Source organism: Typopeltis vanoorti, chromosome 9 (genome assembly GCF_054136105.1).
Source record: "Typopeltis vanoorti isolate ZY-2024b chromosome 9, IOZ_Tvanoo_1.0, whole genome shotgun sequence".
NCBI lineage: Eukaryota > Metazoa > Arthropoda > Arachnida > Uropygi > Thelyphonidae > Typopeltis > Typopeltis vanoorti.
In genome coordinates this window covers 16,594,651-16,617,928 of record NC_143557.1, presented here as the reverse complement: position 1 = coordinate 16,617,928, position 23,278 = coordinate 16,594,651, and the positions used below count along the sequence as shown (strand labels likewise).

General features: G+C 34.0%; 1 protein-coding gene across 1 annotated transcript in view; it reads right to left on the bottom strand.

The window, feature by feature from the left end:
• The window catches only part of LOC150102901 (E3 SUMO-protein ligase RanBP2-like), a 673,019-nt gene that overhangs the window by 539,491 nt on the left and 110,250 nt on the right, over positions 1–23,278 (bottom strand). The window contains exons 7-8 of the mRNA XM_090397978.1: positions 16,466–16,534; positions 10,359–10,520 (exon numbers count right to left, since the gene is read on the bottom strand). Of these exons, the coding sequence (XP_090254104.1) occupies positions 10,359–10,520; positions 16,466–16,534 (231 nt within the window). The remainder of the gene's footprint in view (positions 1–10,358; positions 10,521–16,465; positions 16,535–23,278) is intronic.

Below are 23,278 nucleotides of genomic sequence, written 5' to 3'. Positions count from 1 at the left end.
ATAAAGAAATTTGTATTAATACCTGCTTACCAGCAGAAGGTGAGAAACACCTAAGTTGTTGTATGTGAAAGTGTATATCAGTATGTGTAATGTATTGGAATTATTTATTGTTAAATGGAAAGCTAAAATCAAGAATTATGTCAGATTAGCATTACATGTAAAGGAATAATAGCTTAAATTATGCATTATTAAGCTATCAAAAGATCGTAAGTCGCCAGGTAAGAAATGACTAATAGGATCAAAGGTCACGTCTAAGCCGCAAGTGCCTGTCGTAACGCCGAAGGCTGACGTAAGCACCTTTCCCCGAAAACAACACCTAATAGCAAGGAAGGAAAGCAAGGGATCAACCTAAAGGAGATGTAAGTTATGGATCGTGCGAAAAAACAATACAGAAAAAGAGGGCGCTGAGAAAGAATATTCAAGGCAATACGCGCCAAGCTCAAGGCTTTTTTTTTGTTTCTTCCAGGATTTAGGAGATCAAGGACTCTCGACGAGTGATCGGAGATAGGACAAGCCGAGAGTGCTATGTCGACGGACAGCCAGCCGTATTCATGACTTGCGCTGAGAGGTATTCCGCGGAATCCGTACGAGAATCAACAGCTCATGCAGAATGATGCCAAAAGCTGAATAACCCACCCGAGCGAGCGGAGAAGGCTCGTAGTTCCAGCCATTTCCTGATTTGTGTCTGGTAGCAGAGAACGGAACAACTCAGTCACGAGGTTCTGGGTTGAGTCACAACCCAGAACCAGCCAAGACGAAGGATGACCCGAGCAACACGTGGCAGCTAATAGACTTTCGGAGGGACTTGGTAAAGTAAAGATTCTTTTGTTTTATATCTTGAGATTGTTTGAAGGTAGAATTTGTGTCTTGATAAAGCAAGACTGAGGACATTTTAAGGAACTTTTGACAGGATAGAGTAATTAATATATAATACAGCCAATATTAGACAAATTCTATTAGACAAAGAATTGTATAGGATAAATCTCTAACTTGTATGTGATTGAAGTAGTGAAAACCCTTTATTAATTGAGTACATTTAACTAAGAAAGAAATGAGTTGTGAAATATCTATTTAAAGATAATGTGAATGAAGGAACTCGACTTGAGTGTGACATTGTTTATTTATCCATTTGTATTACCTGATTTTGCATGTCAGTTTATGTAAGAAGGTTAGATTAGCACTGAACAGTTTGTATAGCATAAAACATTCACTTTGCTAACAATTCAGAAGTTTTGATAACTTAGTACAAGATTTAATGCACCTGTCTTTTAGCATTAGTAAACATGTTTTTGTTACTTGAACCTGAGTCTTGCCTGAATTTGAAGTGTCAAACTACCACTTGTGAAAATAGAACCAAATAGCGGGAAGAAGTTTAGATAATTATATAATTGAGATTAGATCTTAGGACACGACCAAGGTACCAAGATCTATATACTCGCATGTGAATTCTAGATTAACGTATATGCCTAAAACCTAGGAATATTTCCCTGAGCATGGATTATATTCTTGCTATAAGAAGCTGGCTGGCGCAGTTAAAATATAAATTTGCCAGTTTCTGAAGAGGAAATATCCCTAGGAGCCAAACCGGGTCATATATTAAGAAGAAAGATATAGAGAAGACTGGATCAATTTGGATCATACTTAAATACGAACTCTAATAAGGAAACGAAAATATAGACCGAAGACGTAACAGATGGGGGTTGCATTTTGCTTGATGTTTGTTCTAAGCATTGTTTTTTTCTGATGACCTCACAGAACCTATCCTTTTACTCAGCTGCTTTCTGGTTTAACTACAGCTGGATTGTGAGTACAAAGCCTGAAACTCTGCTCTGTGGTTAATGACTGAGGTGGTTGCTGGCCTCTAAAGCTCAACCAGCAGTCAATTTGACCATTTAACCTGCAAGAATTCATAAAAACTTCTGAATTGTGCAAATGCCTGATTGAACTCTAGGTTTTACCCACTAGGGGATTGCCCATTTAAAGTTCAAAATGCAATCATATATTCTAAGTTAAGAGAAGATAATAAAATAAAAAAAGAAAAGAGAAACAGATAAATCTAGTAACTAGCAGACACTTTTACCTCCACAGAAGTCTCGAACCCAAAGTCACAGAACATACAATGAATCACAATCTGAATGAGTCACTAACCTCAATAGCAGTGTAAGCTCTTCGATGATACCAAGGTTGAATTAATGCAAAAATCGTATTTGTCATGCAAGTAGCAAAAAGGTGTATGACCTTATTAAAATATTGCAAATCAGAGATAGCTGTTGAAAGTTTTTTCACTTGGTTTGAAAGCAAATTATATTTAACAAAATATGTTCTTCTTTCATCCTTTATCCAAGTGTAAGCAAGAACTACGTATCTTCTTGGGTCTACATGTCCCACTGATGAGACCTCAATAAAGGTTGAAACCAGTCTGGGTAGTCATACCCTTCCTTAATGCATAGCATTATGCACTTCTGAAATGAAGTGTGCTTTGTATTATGGGATACTAAAGCAAATGATGTGAAGTCATCAGTCTCTATACACATTTCAACTGGTGGTAAAGATCCTTCACACACAAACTTTGTTTGCTTAACACTTGGATAAAGAATTAAACACAACAATATAATTTCTTGGCAAGTATAATTTGCTTTTAAACCAAGTGAAAAAGTTTCAATAACCACCTGTTTTGTTTTTTTTGTGTGTGTGTGTGTGTGTGTGTGTGTGTGTGTGTGTGTGTGTGTGTGTGTGTGTGTGTGTGTGTGTGTGTGTGTGTGTGTGTGTGTGTGTTATATACATGAAGTAGAAAGGTACCTAAAATTACCTTAACTGAAGACTTCCTCTATGTTCACAGTTCGTAGAAAATAAAAAATAAATAAAAAAATATTAATATTATAAAAATTTAATCAAGATATATGGCCAAAGTATGGTTTTAAAATAAATTCCTTTATCCAAGTATAAGCAAACAAATTTTGCAATTGTGAAGTATCTTCACAATTGGGCTGCTTGTATACGGAGGCAAATCACTTCATATCAACTGCCTTAGCATCCCATAATAGGAAGCACACATCCATTTAGGTATGTGTAATGCTATGCATTATGGGAAGGACCACTACCCAGGCCGATTTCGACTTTTGTACAAAACCTGTAGTGTATTTAGCATTATGGTGGTGCATTTATGGTATATTTAAAAGAAAAAGATTATTTAAATTCTGAAATAATTATCGGTGGACTGTCTTAAATACAACATGCTTTTCAGTTTTGATAAACCATTTGAATGCAAAATTTCTCACTTCAAAAACATTATTTTAGTGAGGATCATCTGCTCAGTTTAAAAATTAATGAGTTGGCTAACCAGAAAGATGATTTTAGTTTATTCGCAGAATGGCACTTTTTTTTCTTTTTTTGCTATGTCACATATTGAAAGAACCCATGCAACAGTGTTAGAGGAAAATATTAAATGGTTGGTCACAAACGTGAACTTGCAAAGGACTACTGAAAATCATACTGCAGACACGCTATGTTCTATTTCTTTTCTTACAACACTGCTGGTATGAAATTCTTTTTCTGTATCCAGTAAAGATACTGAACTTGTAGGCAAGCTGCTTACAGAAAGATTTGAAAAGCAGAGAAAACTGCTAACACAACAATGAACCACAGCTATGTCACTGTCAATGAGAAAAATATCCACCTCTATTTTGCTTCAGTGAGCTTTGAAATTCTTGAAGTCACATGAACACCACCAAAGGTTATCACATTCATATTAATATTCATAGTGAAGAATTTATGGAGACACAACACGTGGAATAATTACTTAACATTAAACAAGTAACAATCGATGTTTCGGCCTCTGTATTGAGGTCATCATCAAGAAAACATAAGTACAAACTACATGATGCTGCACTATACAAAAGGTAAAAGGAATCTAAATGTTTGTTAATCAATTATCCTAGCCTGACATTCAGTGAGGAAACAAAAAGAAAAAAGAAAAAACGGAACCACAATAAACTTATTTTAGTCCTTTCGTATTGAGATTTTCTTCTGTCTGGAATTGTTCTGGTAGCTATATGGTTTGAAGATGGGTCCTCCACATTCTTGGAAGTTGGAATATTCCAAAAATTCCAAGTTTTTCTAACCAAGCTCTCAGATCCATAAGTTAAAACTGGATTGAACACTGTTTATATACAGCTAATTTAGTGTTTTTGCTAATTTCTCTCTTATTCCATATAAATTTATTCAAAATGCTCTCCACCATACCAGCTTTGCTTATTTTTTGTCTATTTTCAAATTTAATTTGCCATATTCACTGAAAATTATGCCCAAATAGCTGAAATATTTTACTTTTTCTATAGGTTCTCCACTGAGAATACAGGGGAAGCTTTCAATTTTCCTGCCTATATTGACAACAAAATTAGCAATAAAAAGGTCAAAACTATGAATATAGGTTTTGGCCTTTTATTGCTAATGTTGATGTCAAATTTGTTAAAGCTGTTATTCAATTTAATTAAAAACACTGGACACTTTCAATGGGTGTTTAGGAGAACATCATCTGCATAAAGCAAATAGATAAGTTTGACATCTGCATTTGTAATATATATGTATATAATTTGTATTATACATATGTGTATACTCCAGATGATGACCTTAATGTGAAGGCCAAAACGTTGAGTGTTTATTTTGGTTTATATTAAACTTTTTACTCTAACATGGTAGTTGTTTCCATAATTTTTCATAATGTATTCTGATCACTGTGTAAGCATGAATGAAAGGATGCTTCAAATTTTTTTCAATAATGTTTGTATATTAGAGCATACAGTTTACCTGTAAAAGCTGTTCAACTTTAATTCTTTTTAAAACTTTCTTACATACTGTTCTTTCTTACATACTGTTCTTCCTGCTTAGCACTAAGTATGGCCCCAAGTTCTCAGCGTCCCTTAAATGGGACAGGGGTGCAAAGTATCTCCAGGCTCAAAATGGTGTCCACTTTTAAAATCGCAACTTGGAATGTCAGAACTCTGTATGATGCTGGCAAATTAAGAAATGCCACAAGAGAAATGAAGAGGCTGGGTATCCAGATTTTGGGAATTTGCGAGACAAGATGGCCAGGATCTGGAAAGTGTCAACAAGATAATACAACAATGTATTACTCTGAGAATGATGAGAACAAACATCGACATGGTGTAGCTGTAATAGTAAATAAAGAAATCAATAAATCAGTAATAAATTGGATTCCATTTTCTGAAAGGATAATGCTGTTACAACTTAAGGGAAACCCCGTAAACATAAATATCACCCAAGCTTATTATGCACCCACAGCTGACAAAAGTGAAGACGATGTTGAAGAGTTTTATGAACACCTAAAAGATATTAAAAACCTAACAAAGAAACATGATATAAACATAGTGATGGGTGACTTCAATGCAAAAGTAGGAAGGGGGGGGGTGATGGAGAAATTGTTGGAGAACATGGCTTAGGCACCAGAAATGACAGAGGAGATAGTCCAGTTCTGTCATGAAGAAGATCTAACAATAGCAAATACCTGGTTTAAACTTCCACCCAGAAGACTGTACACTTGGAAATTGCCTCAAGATAACCGACATAACATTGTCAAAAATCAAATAGATTATATACTGATAAATAAAAGATTCCACAGTAGTATAAAGAGTGCAAAGACTTATCCTGGAGCAGATATCACATCAGACCAGAATCCCATAGTTGCAGAAGTACGTCTTAGATTAAAATCAGCTAAAAAATCACAAAAGAAGAAAAAGAAAATTGATGTAGAAAAACTGAAAGACACGAACATAAATAAAAGTGCCAAGACACAGCTTAACCTGCAATTACAACAGATTAACATAGAAGAAAATAAAAGAGTGGAATCTCTTTGGAATTGCTTAAAGAATGCCATCGTAACAACAAGTATTGAAGAAGTAGGTTATGTGAATAATATAAAACAACAGGAATGGATGACAGATGAGATTCTTTCTCTTATTGATACAAGAAGAATGTACAAAAACAAAGATCTAGCCAGATATACAGAAACACATAACATCAAGAAAAAAATAAAAGAAGCCAAGGAAAATTGGATGAAAAATTTATGTACGGAAATTGAACTGCTTCAGAAGAAACATGATAATTTCAATCTGCATAAGAAAATCAACAAAATTTCCAGAAAACTGAGGAAAAAGCAAATAGTGTCTCTAAGAGACAAAAATGGAAAAATAGTTCTAGAAGAGAATAAAGCACAGATTTGGATAAAATATGTAACAGAACTTTTCAATGATACTAGACAGAAGCCTATAAATATAAAAGATAACATTCAAGGACCAGCAATCATGAAATGCGAAATAGAGAATGCCATATGAACAAGTAAAACAGGAAAAGCCAGTGGACCAGATGGTGTGCACACAGAATTTTTAAAATTAATAGAACCAGATAACATCAAACTTCTTGAAAAACTATTTAATAAAATATATGAAAGTGATGAATTTCCATCAGATTGGCTCAAATCTACATTTATTACTATCCCAAAGAAACCCAAAGCGAATTCCTGTGGTGATTTCCGACTTATTAGTCTAATGAGCCAAACATTAAAAATATTTTTGAAAGCAATTCAGAATCGCATTTATAGAAAAAGTGAAGGAACTCTAAGTGAAACACAATTCGGCTTTCGGAATGGTTTTGGTACTAGAGAGGCCCTTTTCTGTACCCAAATATTGATACAAAAATGCATAGAAAAACAGAAATCTGTCTTTATGTGTTTCATAGATTTTGAAAAAGCATTCGACAAAGTCAGACACACTAACTTAATAGAAGTCCTTCAACAAATAAGGCTAGACGAACAAGACATAAGACTAATAACAAATCTGAATTGGAATCAGTCAGCTACCGTTCAATTAGACAACATTACCACCAGTGATATTAACATCAAAAGAGGAGTGAGACAAGGATGTGTGCTCTCACCACTCCTGTTCAATATATACGCAGAGGTAATCTTTAAAAAAGCATTGGAAGAATGTCCAGAGGGAATCACAATAAATGGAAAGATTGTTAACAACCTATGATATGCAGATGACACTGTGCTAATTGCAGATAACATTATGGATCTCCAAAAACTCATTGACAGAGTATACATAGAAAGCCAAAGAATGGGAATAAATATAAACATCAACAAGACAAAATACATGATCATCAGCAAACATCCAGCCTCATCAATGAAATTGACACTCAATGGGAAAAATATTGATCAAGATGTACATCTTGATCAAAATATTGATCAAGATGTACAAGATGTACAAAAACATCTTGTACATCTTGTTCGTTAAGCCAGCAATCAAGATATAAATATCTTGGTTGCTGGCTTAACGAACGGTGGGATCCAGAAATAGATATAAAGATGAGGATTGAAGTTGCACGGCAGTCCTTCATGAAAATGAGAACACTATTCTGCAATAAAGACCTAAACATGGAAGTCGGATGCCGAATGCTGAAACGCTACGTGTAGTCTATTCTGCTCTATGGAGTTGAAACATGGACATTGAAGGCAACAATCATCAAGAAAATCGAAGCCTTTGAGATGTGGCTATACAGAAGAATGCTAAAGATATCATGAACAGAAAAAATTACCAATGAAGATGTCTTAAAATCCACTGGCAAAGCTAAACATCTTGTACAAATAATCAAGAAAAGAAAAACATCATATCTTGGCCACATCATGAAAAACAGCAAATACCAACTTCTACAAACTATTTTGGTAGGAAGAATTGATGGCAAAGGAACTAGAGGAAGAAAAAGAATATCATGGTTTGACAACATCAAGACGTGGACAGGAAAGAGCAGTGCACAATGCTCAGATTAGCACAAGACCACAATTTGTTCGCCAAGATGGTCACTGACCTTTGATAGAAGATAGCACAATAAGAAAAAGCACTAAGTAATGGCATAAAACATTGCTAAGTAATTAGCAATATTTTATTCTAATTAATGTTTTACTCCACTTTTATATTAATGCTGGTGATACATAATAACTCTCAATGCATAATGCTTACTTCACACTGCTTGGGAAGTCCTAGGAAATACATTAATGTGCTAAATATGCTAAAAAATGCACAAAATTGCAGGTCATCCTGTTCAGCAGGATATCTTGGCTAAAGGGATGAAAATAAAACAAAATAAAATCAATTTTGCTTTATAGCCACATGCCAAGAATTATTTGATTTGGGGAACCAAATTTCTTCTACTCATCTGCTCATGGCAGGTTGAGTTCCTCAAAGACGAATTTTGCAATTTCTTTCTGTCTGCTGTTTTTTTATGTAGTTCCATTATGGAATTTAAGTGGGTGCTTTCTTTAATGTTGTCAATCCATTTCTTTCTTGGTCTTCCTCTGCTGGGCTGTCCTTCAATTCTACCATTTAATAATATGTTTGGTAGTCTTTCTGAGTTCATTCTTGAAACATGTCCAAACCAGCTTAGCTGGCTTTTTTTTTTTTTTTTTTTTTTAGTGCTGTAATTATTGTTTCTTTAAAGTTAAGTTCTTCTCAGACCTTTTCATTTTTCATTTCAAAAGCATTGAGTTTATCCTTTTTTTCCCCTTAAGATCCAGCATTCTGGGCCATAGAGTACTGTGGGAATTATCACTGTTTTACATATCTTTAGTGTGAATTCTTTGCTTAATCTTTTATTGTTCCATATTTGTAGTCTTCCCACTTATCCATCCATTACTGATTCTACGTTTTATGGTTTCAAAATAGCTTAGATCTTCAGTGACCACTGAGCCTAGGTAATTGAATTTCTTTACTTGTTCTATATTATTGTTTCCTGTTTTCATTTGGATTGCTTCTCTTTTTCTTCCTATTACCAGTAGTTTTGTTTTCCTAAAATTGATTTTCATATCATATTTGTTACTTGTTTGACGCAGCTTGGTCAGGATATTTTCTAATTTTTCTTGGCTGTCTGTAGTGATTACTATGTCATCAGCATAATTTAAATGTGTTATAGTTCTTCCATTTACAGTTATGCCCTCAAACATCTGTAGTCCTTCATCTACTACTTCTTTTAGGTACAGATTAAATAAATATGGTGATGATGGGCAGCCTTGCATAACTCCTTTTTTAATTGCTATTTGATCTGTTTCTATGTTTTTGTATTTCACTACTGTTTATGTTTCTGAATAGTAATTTTTGATAGGTATTTGTCAATTTACCTTACAAATACAATACCTATTAAATACAATTTAATAGGTATTTGTCAAGCCCACTGTTTTCTAGAATTTTAATAAGTTTGTTTCTGTTTATTTAAAAGTTTGCTTGAAATCAATAAAACAGTAGTTTATTTTTGTCTATCATAAGAACCAAATTTGTGGAACCAAATCAAAATACTTTTTTGGGCTTCAAAGTCAGCCATTTTTAATTCACATGCAAATTTCACGGCAATTTTTGTTTTCCTCCCATAGAAGAAAGGCCTCAATCATGGTAATTTCAGGCATATGCATTCCACTGCATGTATAAATGAAACACACAAAGACTTTTGGTTTTAACTTAGGCTACATGATAGAGTACAAAATAGGGGAAAAGAGCAAGCAATCTTAACATTAAAGTAGGTGGCTGCCATCTTAATAAAAAATTAGTTTGATTGAAGATGCAAATAAAAAATCCCTAACTCACCTTAAGCATTAAAATAGCAGCAAAAAAAAAATCAGGAATTGGATAATTTGGGAAGAAGTTATTAATTTTAAAAACCTAAAACCAAAAAATTTTCAATCCATCAAATCAAAATATCTACTACATTAATGTGATACTGGAAGGGGAGGGTGGTCCTTCCATTCTGAAGGATGCAGTGACAAAAATCACTTTCAAAGCATATTTAAGCTTATGATGCTTTTACTTTGAATGATCAGATATAAATTATACAACATAACAAAATTAGGTAGATTAAAATCAATGCCTAACTCCTTTTTCTGTATTAAGACCTTCACTTTCTGTTAAGATTTGCCATGAATACTAACACTCAAAAATGTATCTACTCCAGAAAATGAATGACAGGACTCAGCCATACAAAAATAAAAATTCTGGAAATATATATATAATGCTTATGTAGAAATATCCATATCAAAAAAGTTGATTATTTGATATTTCAATTGAAAAAGACTACATTAAATGAAAGAAGCAAATTTTTTTTCTCTGTCAACCTTAGCATCATTTAACAAAAATTTAGGTTAAATTATGTAATTCCAAAATAGATGAGTCCAAATAGTAAAGTAATAACACCTGAAAATTAGATAAATGTTTATCAAATGTAAAACTTCAATTCTAAGTTACATTTATTTTAATCTTGGTTATATTTAATGTTATAAAATGTTTTTTTTTTTTTTTTACCTCAAAAATATCTACAAGACAGTAATACCAATCTACATCATTGGGATATGGTCTCTTGCTCTCAACTAAAACTGCATGATTATATGCCTCTCGAATACGTTCTGCATTCAAATAAAACTTCAGTAACTTTATCCTTAAGCTGACATCTTTTGGTCTGTAAGCCTTAAGAGAATTGTTTTACATTAAGAGACATAAGTATCATACAAATCACTAACAAAAGTGAGAAAATAATTACAGCTACACCTAAGTTCACAACTGATCTGAACTGATAATTCAAGTTGTTTGCTGCTCTGAATAACCATGTTTTTAACGTATATCCTCAAGTGGTGTATCAGATACCATGATCAACAATTAGTAAAAAATATTTAAGCTAAGGTGTTAGTTTACATTCATGTTCCCTTTAATGGAATTTACAGAATTTGTAATAACACACAATGTTAAAATTGTGTGTTATTACAATTTTAACATTGTAATCTTGAAGATGTCTCTGTGACTGAGACGAAATATTTAACTATTAAACCTATTCTTTAATTATTTCTCTTTGTGCTGTACATTAATCCATGAAAGCGCAACACGGATCATCAACAATATTTAATTGAAACTAAAGGACTTTCATTTAAACTACACAGCTGATTTTCTGGCATAATTTTTCTTCATGAACAACTTCATGTATGATATACATGGTTCCCTCTTATTAGACAGAAAAGCCATTAGAATTTGCCGTGAATGTTAATCTTTAAGAAAGCAAATCCAGTGAATGTCAGGACCCAGCCATACAACAAAAAATTATTTTAAGGAATGTAACATCTCCAAGAATACTCCATTACTCCTGTAGTCCTCTCAACAGCGACAGGCATCAAAATAATTTCGAGCTTGAGCAAAAAATGTAGTACTAATAATATTTATCTATCGGGTCTATTCTATTCTATCTACTCAAAATGTGTGCTCTACAGGAAACCTTAATTCAATAACATCTGTTGACTAATATTCAACTACCACCTATATCTTACATTGGAGACAATCCTATATTTATCTTATTCCAAAAAAGGGAAATAAGTCTGCCCTCACACTATTGACCCACTGCCTTTGCCATTAGTTATCTCAAGATAGAGAGAGTCAACCATAATCAACTTCTTCACAACCTCAATACTAATTAACAAATCAGTGAGCATCAGTACTATATGGACTATGGCACTTTATATATCTGATCTCCTTTCAATTATTCCTCTGAATTAAAGGGCCTACAAAGGATTAGAGAAAACAGTTAATTTGCTCTTGATGTTTCCTCTGCTTAGACACAGCATAAAAGCTACTTAGCAAGTTGCAATATAACTTTGCATAGTTATTTGTGCTTTCTCTGGCTCTCTTTGTTCAATGCAAAACTTATCTTTCATGATATCAAATCCTATCCATAGTTGTTGATCACAGCATACTTCACTACTCTCACAAATTTTGCAGAGCTGAAATATTCCAAACCATATCTTTCACATTTACTTTCTTCAAAACTAGTTTTACCATTCTAAATGTGGCAAGGAGATGCGAGCTGTCAATAACAAATCTATCTTTTAAAGCACTTATTACTGTATCATTCCACCCATATCTTGGTCTTCCTCTGGGTCTTTTTCCTGCCAACATGGCAGAGGACACTTGTTTTGCTAATCATCCCTCTTTAATTCTGTGGCCTCTAGTCTTTGGTCAAGTGTTTTATTTCTAACCCAGCTCTCACATCCATAAGCTAAATATCGGCTTGAACACGGTCCTGTACACAGCTAATTTAGTGTTTTGACTAATTTCTCTCTCATTCCATATAAATTTATTCAATTGACTTCCTGTCATACTGGTTTGTTCATTCCATTGTCTATTTCCATATTTAATTTACCATCTTCACTAAAAATTATGCCTAAGTAGCTGAAATGTTTTACTTGTTCTATAGGTTCTCCATTCACGATGCAGTTGATATTTTCAATTTTCTACCTATTTTCATTGTCTGTCTTGTTACTGCTGATTTTCATACAAAATGCATTACAATAGGTATTCAATTTGGTCGAGGAATCTTGTGGACTAGTACTGGATTTATTTAAAAGTATAACATCCTCTGCATAAAGTAAAGAGCTGAGATTAACATCCCCAATTTTGATATCAGGTTTAATATCACTTTCCTTCATAATGATCCATATAGATAATGAATGTCTGACACCAGATTTAACATCAAACCATCTTCCTGTAGCTCTTTCAATTCTAACTGCTGACTTACAGCTTAAATAGGGATGCCCCACTGACACCATATAACTGTAGCATTTTGAATAGCTTCTCTCTTGGCACCTTGTCATATGCCTTTTTGCAAGTGTACAAAACTTAAAAACAAATATTTGTTATATTCCCATTTTCTCAACTATTTGTCATAAAGCGAAAATCTGATCCTGACAGCCCTCTATCTGGTGTGAATCCAGTTTGTTCTTCACCAAGCTTCTCTTCATTAATCCTTCTCAACCGTTTCTCAAGTATACTTACATAAATCTTACCAGAAACACTCAGTGGGGAAATACCTCTGTAATTCTCATTGTTTTATTTCCAATCATCTGGAAGGAATTCATCCCTCTGTCCAGTCCTTCTGAACTATGCAGTGCAGCCACTGCAAGACTTTTATAAGAGCTTTTCATGCAATGCACCATTTCCATGTGTATGTGCCAGATAAGTATTAATTACTATTAAGAAATGTGGAACTTTATAATGTTTTCTCCTGCTGCTTTTCCACATTTCAGGCTTTTCAAATGTGGAAAATATAATCCCTATTTTTAGCTTTGTCTACTTCACGTATGGAAATGTATTCTGGATTGCATGCCTGTTGAGTGTTTTTTTACCTCTGTGCTGTCACTGACTGTTTCATTTAGTAATTTTTTTGAAGTAATTATTCCATACATCAAGGATATCTTTTACTCCAGTTTTCATCAACTTTATCATATCTGATTCTTCTATTTCTGATCTTTTTCAACAGCCTCCAAAATATTTTCCCCTCTTCCTTTTCCCCTCTTTTACCTTGTGGTGTCGAGGGTTTTTCTATTCATTTAACTGCAACCATACACAAGGATAAGGTGGCTAGCCTCACGGTGTATCCTATATCTGAAGAAGAGTTGAGTTCTCAGGGTCGGTTCGCCTGCTTGCAGGATGAAAAACCCCAGATAAAGTTTGAAGAAAAACTCTGCATTCCATGCCCAAGACTGGCTAAATTGGCTATGTCTGAGAAAGATCCTAAGCTCCTCACATCAGCGATGGGAATCGAACCCAGGACACTCCTTTCCCAGACATATGGTTGCAAAGCGCATAGCCACTCAGCTAACTGTGCAGAGTAAATATATATATATATATATATATATATATTGCCACCTTCCTGATATTTATTTTCTACATTCTTGCCAAAGTCTTCCCATGACTTGAGTTTCACACAGTGTTTAACTTTCTTACATTTGTCTCTGTATTCTCTAAGAGCACAAGCTGCCTTTTCACCAGGAACTTTTGATATGCTTTATTCTTTTCCTTCATTGCCTCTTTAAACTTCCTGTGTCCACTATGAAGTTCTGATTTTTCTATCCTTGTAGACGACTTCACCACATGCCTCTGGCTAAATCAAAGTTTTCTTTAGGGCTTACCATTGAATCTCCAAGGTTTGGTTCCTGTTCTCAAACTCTTTCATTTTTTTTTAATAATGATTATGTATTTTAGTCTACAGTTCACATCTGAGAGCTGCTCAACTTTTATTCGCTTTAAAACTTTCTTACATGTTCTTCTTTTCAATATGAAATTCAATTTTATTCTACTCAAGACAAAAATGATGATCACTTCCAATTTCAAATCCTCTGTACAGTTTAGCGTCCTGCACCAGGGAGAAAACATCACTATCAACAATAACATAGTCAATGAAACTTTTTTTTTTTATTCCTTGTCTCTTCTCTCTTCATGTGAATTTGTGCACATTTTTATGTTGGAACATTGTATTAGTAATAACATGTCCTGAGCAGAAATCCAACAGGTATTTGCCATTATTATTAGCTTTGATCGTTTCTCCAAATTTTCCCAAAATATTTCTATATGTCTGACAATCATTTCCTACTCCCCTATTTAGATCTCCAACAATTACCAACTTTTCCTTTGTGTCAGCTGCTTTCTCTAAAGCCTCAAAACAGTCCTGCACTTCTACCTTAGTAGAACCATCTGTGGGACCATAGGCACAAATAAGTTTCATTGTCCAGTTCCCCATTCTGATATCTGCCCGTATCACTCTACTTGATATTGCCAGCCATTCAAGACTAGCCTTGTATTTAGTGTTGAACACTATAGCTACTCCTCCTTTATCCTGATTGTTATTTCCTGAATATAACATTTTGTATTTATTACTCAAAAAGATCTGACCAGTTTTTTTTTTTTTTTCCCCAGTCACCCCTATTATTGATCTTGTACTTATCCAGTTATTGTGCTAGTTGCATTTCTTTGTCATCCAGGCTTCTTATGTTGTTAGTACTGATCTTGAACTCTGGTGATGTTGAGTTGGGGTGTGTTTATATATATACATATATAAAATAGAGCCAATACACAGTAATTGCCCATTAAGTGAAAATTAGTATCATTTTCTATCTTTTACAGAAGACTAGCATTCTGTGCATTTTTTTTTTTTAAAGTTAGAAAAAATATCAGGAATTGCCATTCTCGAAATCAATACCCATGGTTGTCAGCTGAATAGTTTATTTGCAATATGAATCTACACATTTTTTTTTTTTTTTTTAAATTACCTGTATCCATTTTGAAGACATCATTTGCAAAATTATTTTCCAATTACTTCATAAAGATTAAAGGAAAAGATTTTCTGAGAAGTAAATCCTATGATCTCAGTATGACACTAGCTAACTCATCTTCAAATGAAAAGCCTAGGTCTTTCTAACAGAGGTAAGGCACTGCCAATAATACTCATTGAGATATATATTATGTGATTTAGTTTTTACTTCATGCATGATGTAGCAAAACTTCTTGATGGCCTACTCATAATATCTAGATACTCTCCTAATGAAATCTATCACAGTCTACATCTGTTACTTTACTGGTTATCTTACTCCACCACTAGAGACAAATAATAAATTTAGTTTAATCCTTTATCCAAGTGTTTATTTTCAGGACTGGGGGTAAGGTAGTACAACACCAGGCAACTTGTAGCAAAGGTGGACCAAGCTAACATCACTCCTATCTCAGTATCTCCCATAATACAAAACACATCTCCTTGCGGATATGTATAATGTTATGCATTAAGGGAAGGGCCACTACCCAACTAGTTTCAACCTTTAAAATAAACTGTCAACATCTTTCTCTAAATCCAGAGTAATTTAATAAACAGGTGGCACACCTTTTGGCAACTCCTATAGGTAAAGATGACCTGCCATTGCTTCTGCCTGGTAGATCCACTTCAGGGCCTGGCTCCCACTGAAGAGACCTCAATAAAGGTCGAAACTAGTCTGGGTAGTGGCCCTTCCCTTAATGCATAACATTATAACATGTCCACAAGGAGATGTGTTTTGCATTATGGGAGATACTGAAATAGGAGTGATGATAGCTTGGTCCACCTTTGCTATGAGTTGCCTGGTGTTGTACTACCTTACTCCAGTCCTGAAGATATTTTCAGGCGCAAACTTTGTTTGCTCACACTTGGATAAAGGATTAAACTAAATTTATTATAGTCTAACCAAGTGAAAAATAAACTTTCAACATCTACTGGAGACAAAGAATTCTAATACCCTTCAATAATCTGAACTATTTGTCATACTCTAATACTATATGCAGTTTCTACATGCAATTTCATTATATAATTCAATTACTTTTTGTGTGAATGTTTTTCCAAGCCCAGTTTTAGATAATGGAATTCTTTACCTTCAAAAAAATAAGTTTTGGTTAACAGTTTAAAACCAAAAGCTGGTTAAAGAAAGTTAAGCTATGCTAAGATGGCACTCATCTCAAGTTTAAAAGAGTTACATTTCAGATTATAATCATAATACTGCTTTCTCATTTATGTCAGTAAACATTTCCTTTAATGTAAAATTTCCTTAGAAGCAAATGTTCAAACTTACCAGTTCATTTTCTATAAGATCTTCTAATTCCTGCCTATTGGGTTCACCTTCTGCATTCACCAAACATTCCTTAAAATGAAATCAGTGTTAGGTTAAAATACAAATATGCTAAGCATATCCACTTTGTATTCTAGTAAAAGTTTAATCATTATTCAGAATTTTCAACTTACAATACTGTAGGTTTCAACATATCATCAAGAGAGGACAACTTAGCAAAGTATGGCCTTGATTGGCTGTACTATGGCAGATTGTATTTTAATTTTGAACAAAAGTAAATTTTAAAATGCCTACCTGTGTGACAGTCATTCAGAAATATAGTGAGTAAATTGATTTATAACAAAATATGCTTCATACATTTCTGCAAAAAGTAATTCTTGATTTGTACTGAGATAACACATTTGCTTTGTCAATTGGAAATGCCCATTACTGCAGTGAAATCTGATTAAGTACAAAATTACCACGGTTAGATATAATTGCAAAAACTTCTACGAAATATACTGAACAAATTGTGTGCTAGTGAACAGAAAAAGACAAAATTTAACAGTTCTGCTTTTTTATTTTGCATATAAGTTAAACAATGTCAAATGGTCACTGTTTAATAACATGGAGAGTTCTACTGTCAAAAAAAGGCTGTGAATGTGATTCCCACATGCTACACAAGTAGGGTGTTATAAGAGACTATAGAAAAGAATAATATTTGACAATTTCAAAATGTAAAATTAAGAAATATTCTTTGAAATAATAAAAACATAAATATTGAAGTAGAGATATATGCATTAATTTATGGTGTTCAAGACGAAGCTCATTCCCTCAATAATAAATGTGCCTGGAGGAATTTCACAATGAATCAGTGTAAATACTCCATAGTCCAAGTCATAGCAATGATGGCCATAGATTAGAAAGACCAATGTACAATCCTGTCTACTAGGTGAAAAGCAATTATATGAGTTGGTTACTTTCATACAGGGGTATGTAGAGATTTGTACTTCAAAAACTTACATTTATCACCCTGTATATCAATATACAGGGTGATAAATGTTTAAGAAAATTTCTGAAAATGAATATAAAAATCCAATGTATATTTTGGATGTCTGGAGGAAATTTTATTGGCATTAAATAACTGATTGATGTAGAATAGCAGGTAAAGGAAAAGATCAAGACTTAAGACCAACATCAAGGTGAAATGATATGGTTAGCTGCACCTGATAAGACCAAAACGCAGACAAACAGTACATTAATTCTGAAGGAAACTCTTCACAGGAAGGTAGTAGAATATAAAATGAATCATGTGGTAGTGTAGTAGCATTATAGCATGCTATTCATCATTGGTGGTTCATATCAGGAAAATGATGATGAAATAGAAATAAAAAATGTGTTTTATTTCCATTGCAAAATAAGTCAAGTTGTTCCTTCCAAACTGCAGCTGAAAGACTAGTTTTGGTCTTCACTGAAGTCCCATCAATAGGAGCCAGACCCAGTATATCAAAGCCTAAGTCACAGATTTTGTAGAGAAGTAGTCTTTTCCCTGATGTTTTTGTATTATGAGATACTGAGGCGACTGACAGGAAGTCAATACCTTATGTACACAAGTACACCAATCATGAAGATAATTCACATGCAAACTTTATTTGCTCATTCCTGGATAAAGTATTACAACAAGAATATAATTTCTTATCAAGTATAATATAATATGATATTTTCAATGTTCCTTCTCATAAATAATCAGAGTGCGCTTTATATCACTGATTTTCATAACAAAATTATTACAGCAGTTATTCAATTTAGTTAAGGAATCCTGCAGACTTGTACTAGATTTAATTAAGAGAATAACATCAGTTGTATAAAGTATGGAGCTAAGATTAATATGTGCAACTTTGATATCAGGTTTAAGGCATCTCATCTATTTGTCTTCTTTTTTTCAGTAATACTAATTATGTCAACATTGTACTTCTCTAATTCTTCTGCTAGTTCCTTCTTATCCACTGATACTTATGCTAAAGGAGGGGGGGGTTTCAATTCTGGTCATGGATTTGTTCCAATGGTCTTTTCCTGTTTGAACTGGTTTTTCTGACTAAAAGAGTGGCAACCTTGTTTTGCAGAGTTGCAACTTATATTGGCAACCTGACCACTACAGTTTTGTCAGCTAAATCTCAAATTGCCAACCCATCCTTGTTTGTTTAGCATCTAGACATACCTACTAGCAGATTGCATCCACAAGAGGAAGACCAGACATTTAAGCCTAGGTCAGTTCTCCACATTCCTTAAACAGCTGTGTCCAAATTATGTCTGTAAATCTTGTACCCTTCATGCATGCCCTCATCAAAAATTATGACATGACACCAACCATGAAAGACAGTATATGTAATAGTAGTGATGATGCAGCTAAAAAACTATCAAAAATCATATCAAAAATACAGAAAACATCAAGAAAACTGCCCCAAAAAAATCTAAAAACATAATTCTGCTGAGGGGAGGGAGAAAGCCACATCCATTTTGTAACATTCCAGAGCCTCAAAACAAACGTCAATGAACTGCACCACTTGTTAAAAGAAGTTAAAGAAGGGAAGCTAGTTTGAAAAGCAACAGTTTGATCAAATCTAACAAACCTCAATTCAGATCAACTACATCGTGGACGATGTCTTACATAACAAGAGCAGATCATGGGCTGGAATGTCAGTTCTTACATTTCATGCCAAGGAACTTATCAAGTTAATCTGGATCAAGATTTCCCCCCATCCCTCACTTGGTTAACTTCATTTGTTGTCTTTGCCACAAACCTTATTCGAATAATCATGCTGACCTCTGATTATTTATCTCTAAGTTGATTTCAAGTTTATTTAAGTTTTGTAGACCTGCAAAAGGCAAATTACAAGGTACCAAGAGAAAAGATATTCAAAATGCTGCAGTTATATGGTGTCAATGGGGCATTATATTAAGCAATACATAGTTCCTATTTAAGCTGTAAGTCATCATCATCAAATTCCTGCCATGTACCCTCAAGGGGGGTGTACAGGATATGATAGTACTACATGAAAAATTTACATCATTACTAACTTCCTATCTAAAATTTTCCTCCAAATCAGTCTATTACTTGTCAAGACTCAAAAATTATCAGATCTTATATTTCTATCATTTAAGGCACATTGTACTGTATCAATCCACCTTATATCTTGGTCTTCCTCTGGTTCGTTTTCCTGCCAACCTGGCAGAGAATACTTGTTTTGCTAATCTTTCCTCGCCCATTCTGTTTAAGTGACCATACCACCAGGAAAGCGTTAGCAGAGATTAGCTCTGCTAATGCATTCCTGGTTGCTGACAATAAAGTTCTTTCCTAATATCCTTGTTTTTAATATGATATTGCCATTGATGCCATCTGTTCATGCCTAATCTTTCTCAGGACTCTCATATCTGCAGTCTCTAGTCTTGGGTCAAGTGTTTTACTTTTGACCCAGCTCTCAGATCCATAAGTTAAAATTGGTTTGAACACTGTCTTGTATACAGCTAATTTAGTGTTCCGACTAATTTCTCTCTTATTCCATATGAATTTATTCAATTGACTTCCTACCATACCAGCTTTGTTGATTCTGTTATATATTTCTAGATTTAATTTACCATCTTCACTAAAAATCATGCCTAAGTAGCTGAAATGTTTTACTTGTTCAACAGGTTCTCCATTCACAACACAGTTGACATTTTCAACGGTTCTGCCTATTTTCATTGTCTTTGTCTTTTTAACACTGACCTTCATGCTATATCTATTACAACAGTTATTCAATTTAGTCAGAGAATCTTGCAGACTTGTAGCGGATTTATTTAGAAGTATAACATCATCCGCATGAAGCAAAGAGCTGACATTAACATCTCCAATTTTGATATCATGTTTAATACCACTTTCCTTCATAATGTGATCAATATAGATAATGAATAACAGAGGGGATAATGTACATCCTTTTCTAACACCATATTTAACATGAAACCAACTTCATGTACTTCCTTTAACTCTAACTTACAACTCAAATACAAACTAAGTATTGCTTGATATAATGTCCCATTGACACCATATAACTGTAGCGTATTGAATAGCTTCTAACTTGGCATCTTGTCATATGCCTTTTCCAGATCGACAAAACTTAAAAACAGATCTTTGTTATATTCCCATGATTTCTTCACTATTTGTTGTTGTAAAGTGAAGATCTGATCCTGACAGCCCTCTATATGGCCTGAATCCAGCTTGTTCTTCACCAAGCTTTTCTTCCACAATTCTTCTCAAACGTTTCTCAAATATACTAGCATAAATCTTACCAAGAACTCAGTAGGGAAATACCTCTAATTCTCGGATTCAGTTTTATTTCCCTTTTTATATATGGGTACTATGAGAGCTCTACTCCAATCATCAGGAATTTGCCCCTCTGTCCAGGCCTTCTGAACTATGAAGTGCAGCCACTGTAAGACTTTTATGCCACCATACTTCAGCATTTCTGGTCGAATATCATCTACTCTTGCTGCCTTTCCGCATTTCAAGCCTTTGATGGCTTTTTCCACTTCAAGTATGTATATGTATTCCTGGCTGTATGCCTTGTCGAGTGTTATTTACCACTGTACTATCAGTTTTGTTCCATTTAGCAATTTTTCGAAGTTACTCCATACTTCAAGGATATCTTTTTCTCCCGTTTTCATATCACCTTTATCATCTCTAATTCCTTTTCGAGCACTCTTTCCTCCATTTCTAAGATTCTTCAACAACCTCCAGAATACTTTACCACCTTCTTGATATTTATTTTCTATGTTCTTGCCAAAGTCCTCCCATGACTTTTGTTTAGCTAGTTTTACAGTGTTTAGCATTCTTGCATTTGTCTCTATATTCTCTAAGAGCACAAGCTGCCTTATTTGCCAGGAACTTTTGATATGCTTTCTTCTTTTCCTTCACTGCCTCTTACTTCTTGTGTCCACCATGGAGTTCTGATTTTTCTATCCTTGCAGACAACCTCAACACATGCCTCTCTGGCTGAATCAATCAGGGTTTTCTTCAAGGCTTGCCACTGAATCTCCAAGGTTTGGTTCCTGTTCTCAAACTCTTTCATGTTTTCTTCAATAATCTTTGTATTAAAAACAGTTCACATCTGAGAGCTGCTCAACTTTTATTCATTTTAAACTTTCTTACATGTCATTCTTTTCAGTATGAAATTCAATTTTATCCTGCTCAAGACTAAATAGTGATCACTTCCAATTTCAAATCCTCTGTACAGTTTAGCGTCCTGCACCAGGGAGAAAACATCACTATCAACAATAACATAGTCAATGAAACTTTTTTTTTTTATTCCTTGTCTCTTCTCTCTTCATGTGAATTTGTGCACATTTTTATGTTGGAACATGGTGTTAGCAATAACCAACAGAAATCCAACAGGTATTTGCCATTATTATTAGCTTTGCTCTTTTCTCCAAATTTTCCCAAAATATTTTTGTATGTCTGACAATCATTTCCTACTCTGCTATTTAGATCTCCAACAAGGACCAACTTTTCCTTTTTCATTGACTAAAGACTCAAAAAATTCCTCCACTTCTACCTTAGTAGAACCTTCTGTGGGACCATGGGCACAAATAAGTGTCATTGTCCAGTTCCCCATTCTGATATTTGCCAACATCACTCTACTTGAGACTGCCCGCAATTCAAGAAGATTAGCCTCGTATTTAGTGTTGAATATTATGGCTACTCCTTCTTCTCCTTGATTTTCATTTCCTGAATATACCATTTTGTATTTATTGCTCAAAAAGATCTCACCAGTTTTTGTCTTTTTTGTTTCAGTCAACCCTATTATGTCGATCTGGTACTTATCTAATTCCTCAGCTAGCTCCATTTCTTTGCCATTCAGGCTTCTTATGTTGATAGTATCGATCTTTAACTCTGGTGATGTTGAGTTGGGGTGTGCTTTCAGATTTGTCAGCTGTAAGTCAGCAGTTAGAATTGAAAGAGGTACAGGTAGATGGTTTGATGTTAAATCTGGTGTCAGACAAGAATGTACATTATCTGCTCTGCTATTCATTATCTATATGGATCACATTATGAAGCAAAGCAATATTAAACTTGGTATCAAAATTGGAGATGTTAATCTCAGTTCTTTACTTTATGCAGATGATGTTATACTTTTAAATAAATCCAGTACAAGTCCGCAAGATTTCCTGACCAAATTGAATACCTATTGTAATAATATGGGTATGAAAATCAGCAGTAACGAGACAGACAATGAAAATAGGTAGAAAATTGAAAATATCAACTGCATTGTGAATGGAGAACCTACAGAACAAGTAAAACATTTCAGCTACTTAGGCATAATTTTTAGTGGAGATGATAAATTAAATATGGAAATAGACAATGGAATAAACAAAACAAGTATGATAGGAAGTCAATTGAATAAATTTATATAGAATGAGAGAGAAATTAGTCAAAACACTAAATTAGCTGTATACAAGACAGTGTTCAAACCAATTTTAATTTATTGATCTGAGAGCTTGGTTAAAAAAAAAAACACTTGACCAAAGACTAGAGACCACAGATATGAGAATCCTCAGAAAGATTATGGGCGAGAACAGATGGCATCAATGGCAATATCATATTAAAAAACGACGATATTAGGAAAGAACTTGACATTGTTAGCACTCATAAATGTGTTAGCAGGGCTAATTTCAAGTGGTATGGTCACTTAAACAAAATGGGAGAGGAAAGATTAGCAAAACAAGTGTTCTCTGCCAAGTTGGCAGGAAAAATACCCAGAAGACCAAGATATATGTGAATTGATACAGTAAAAAGTGCCTTAG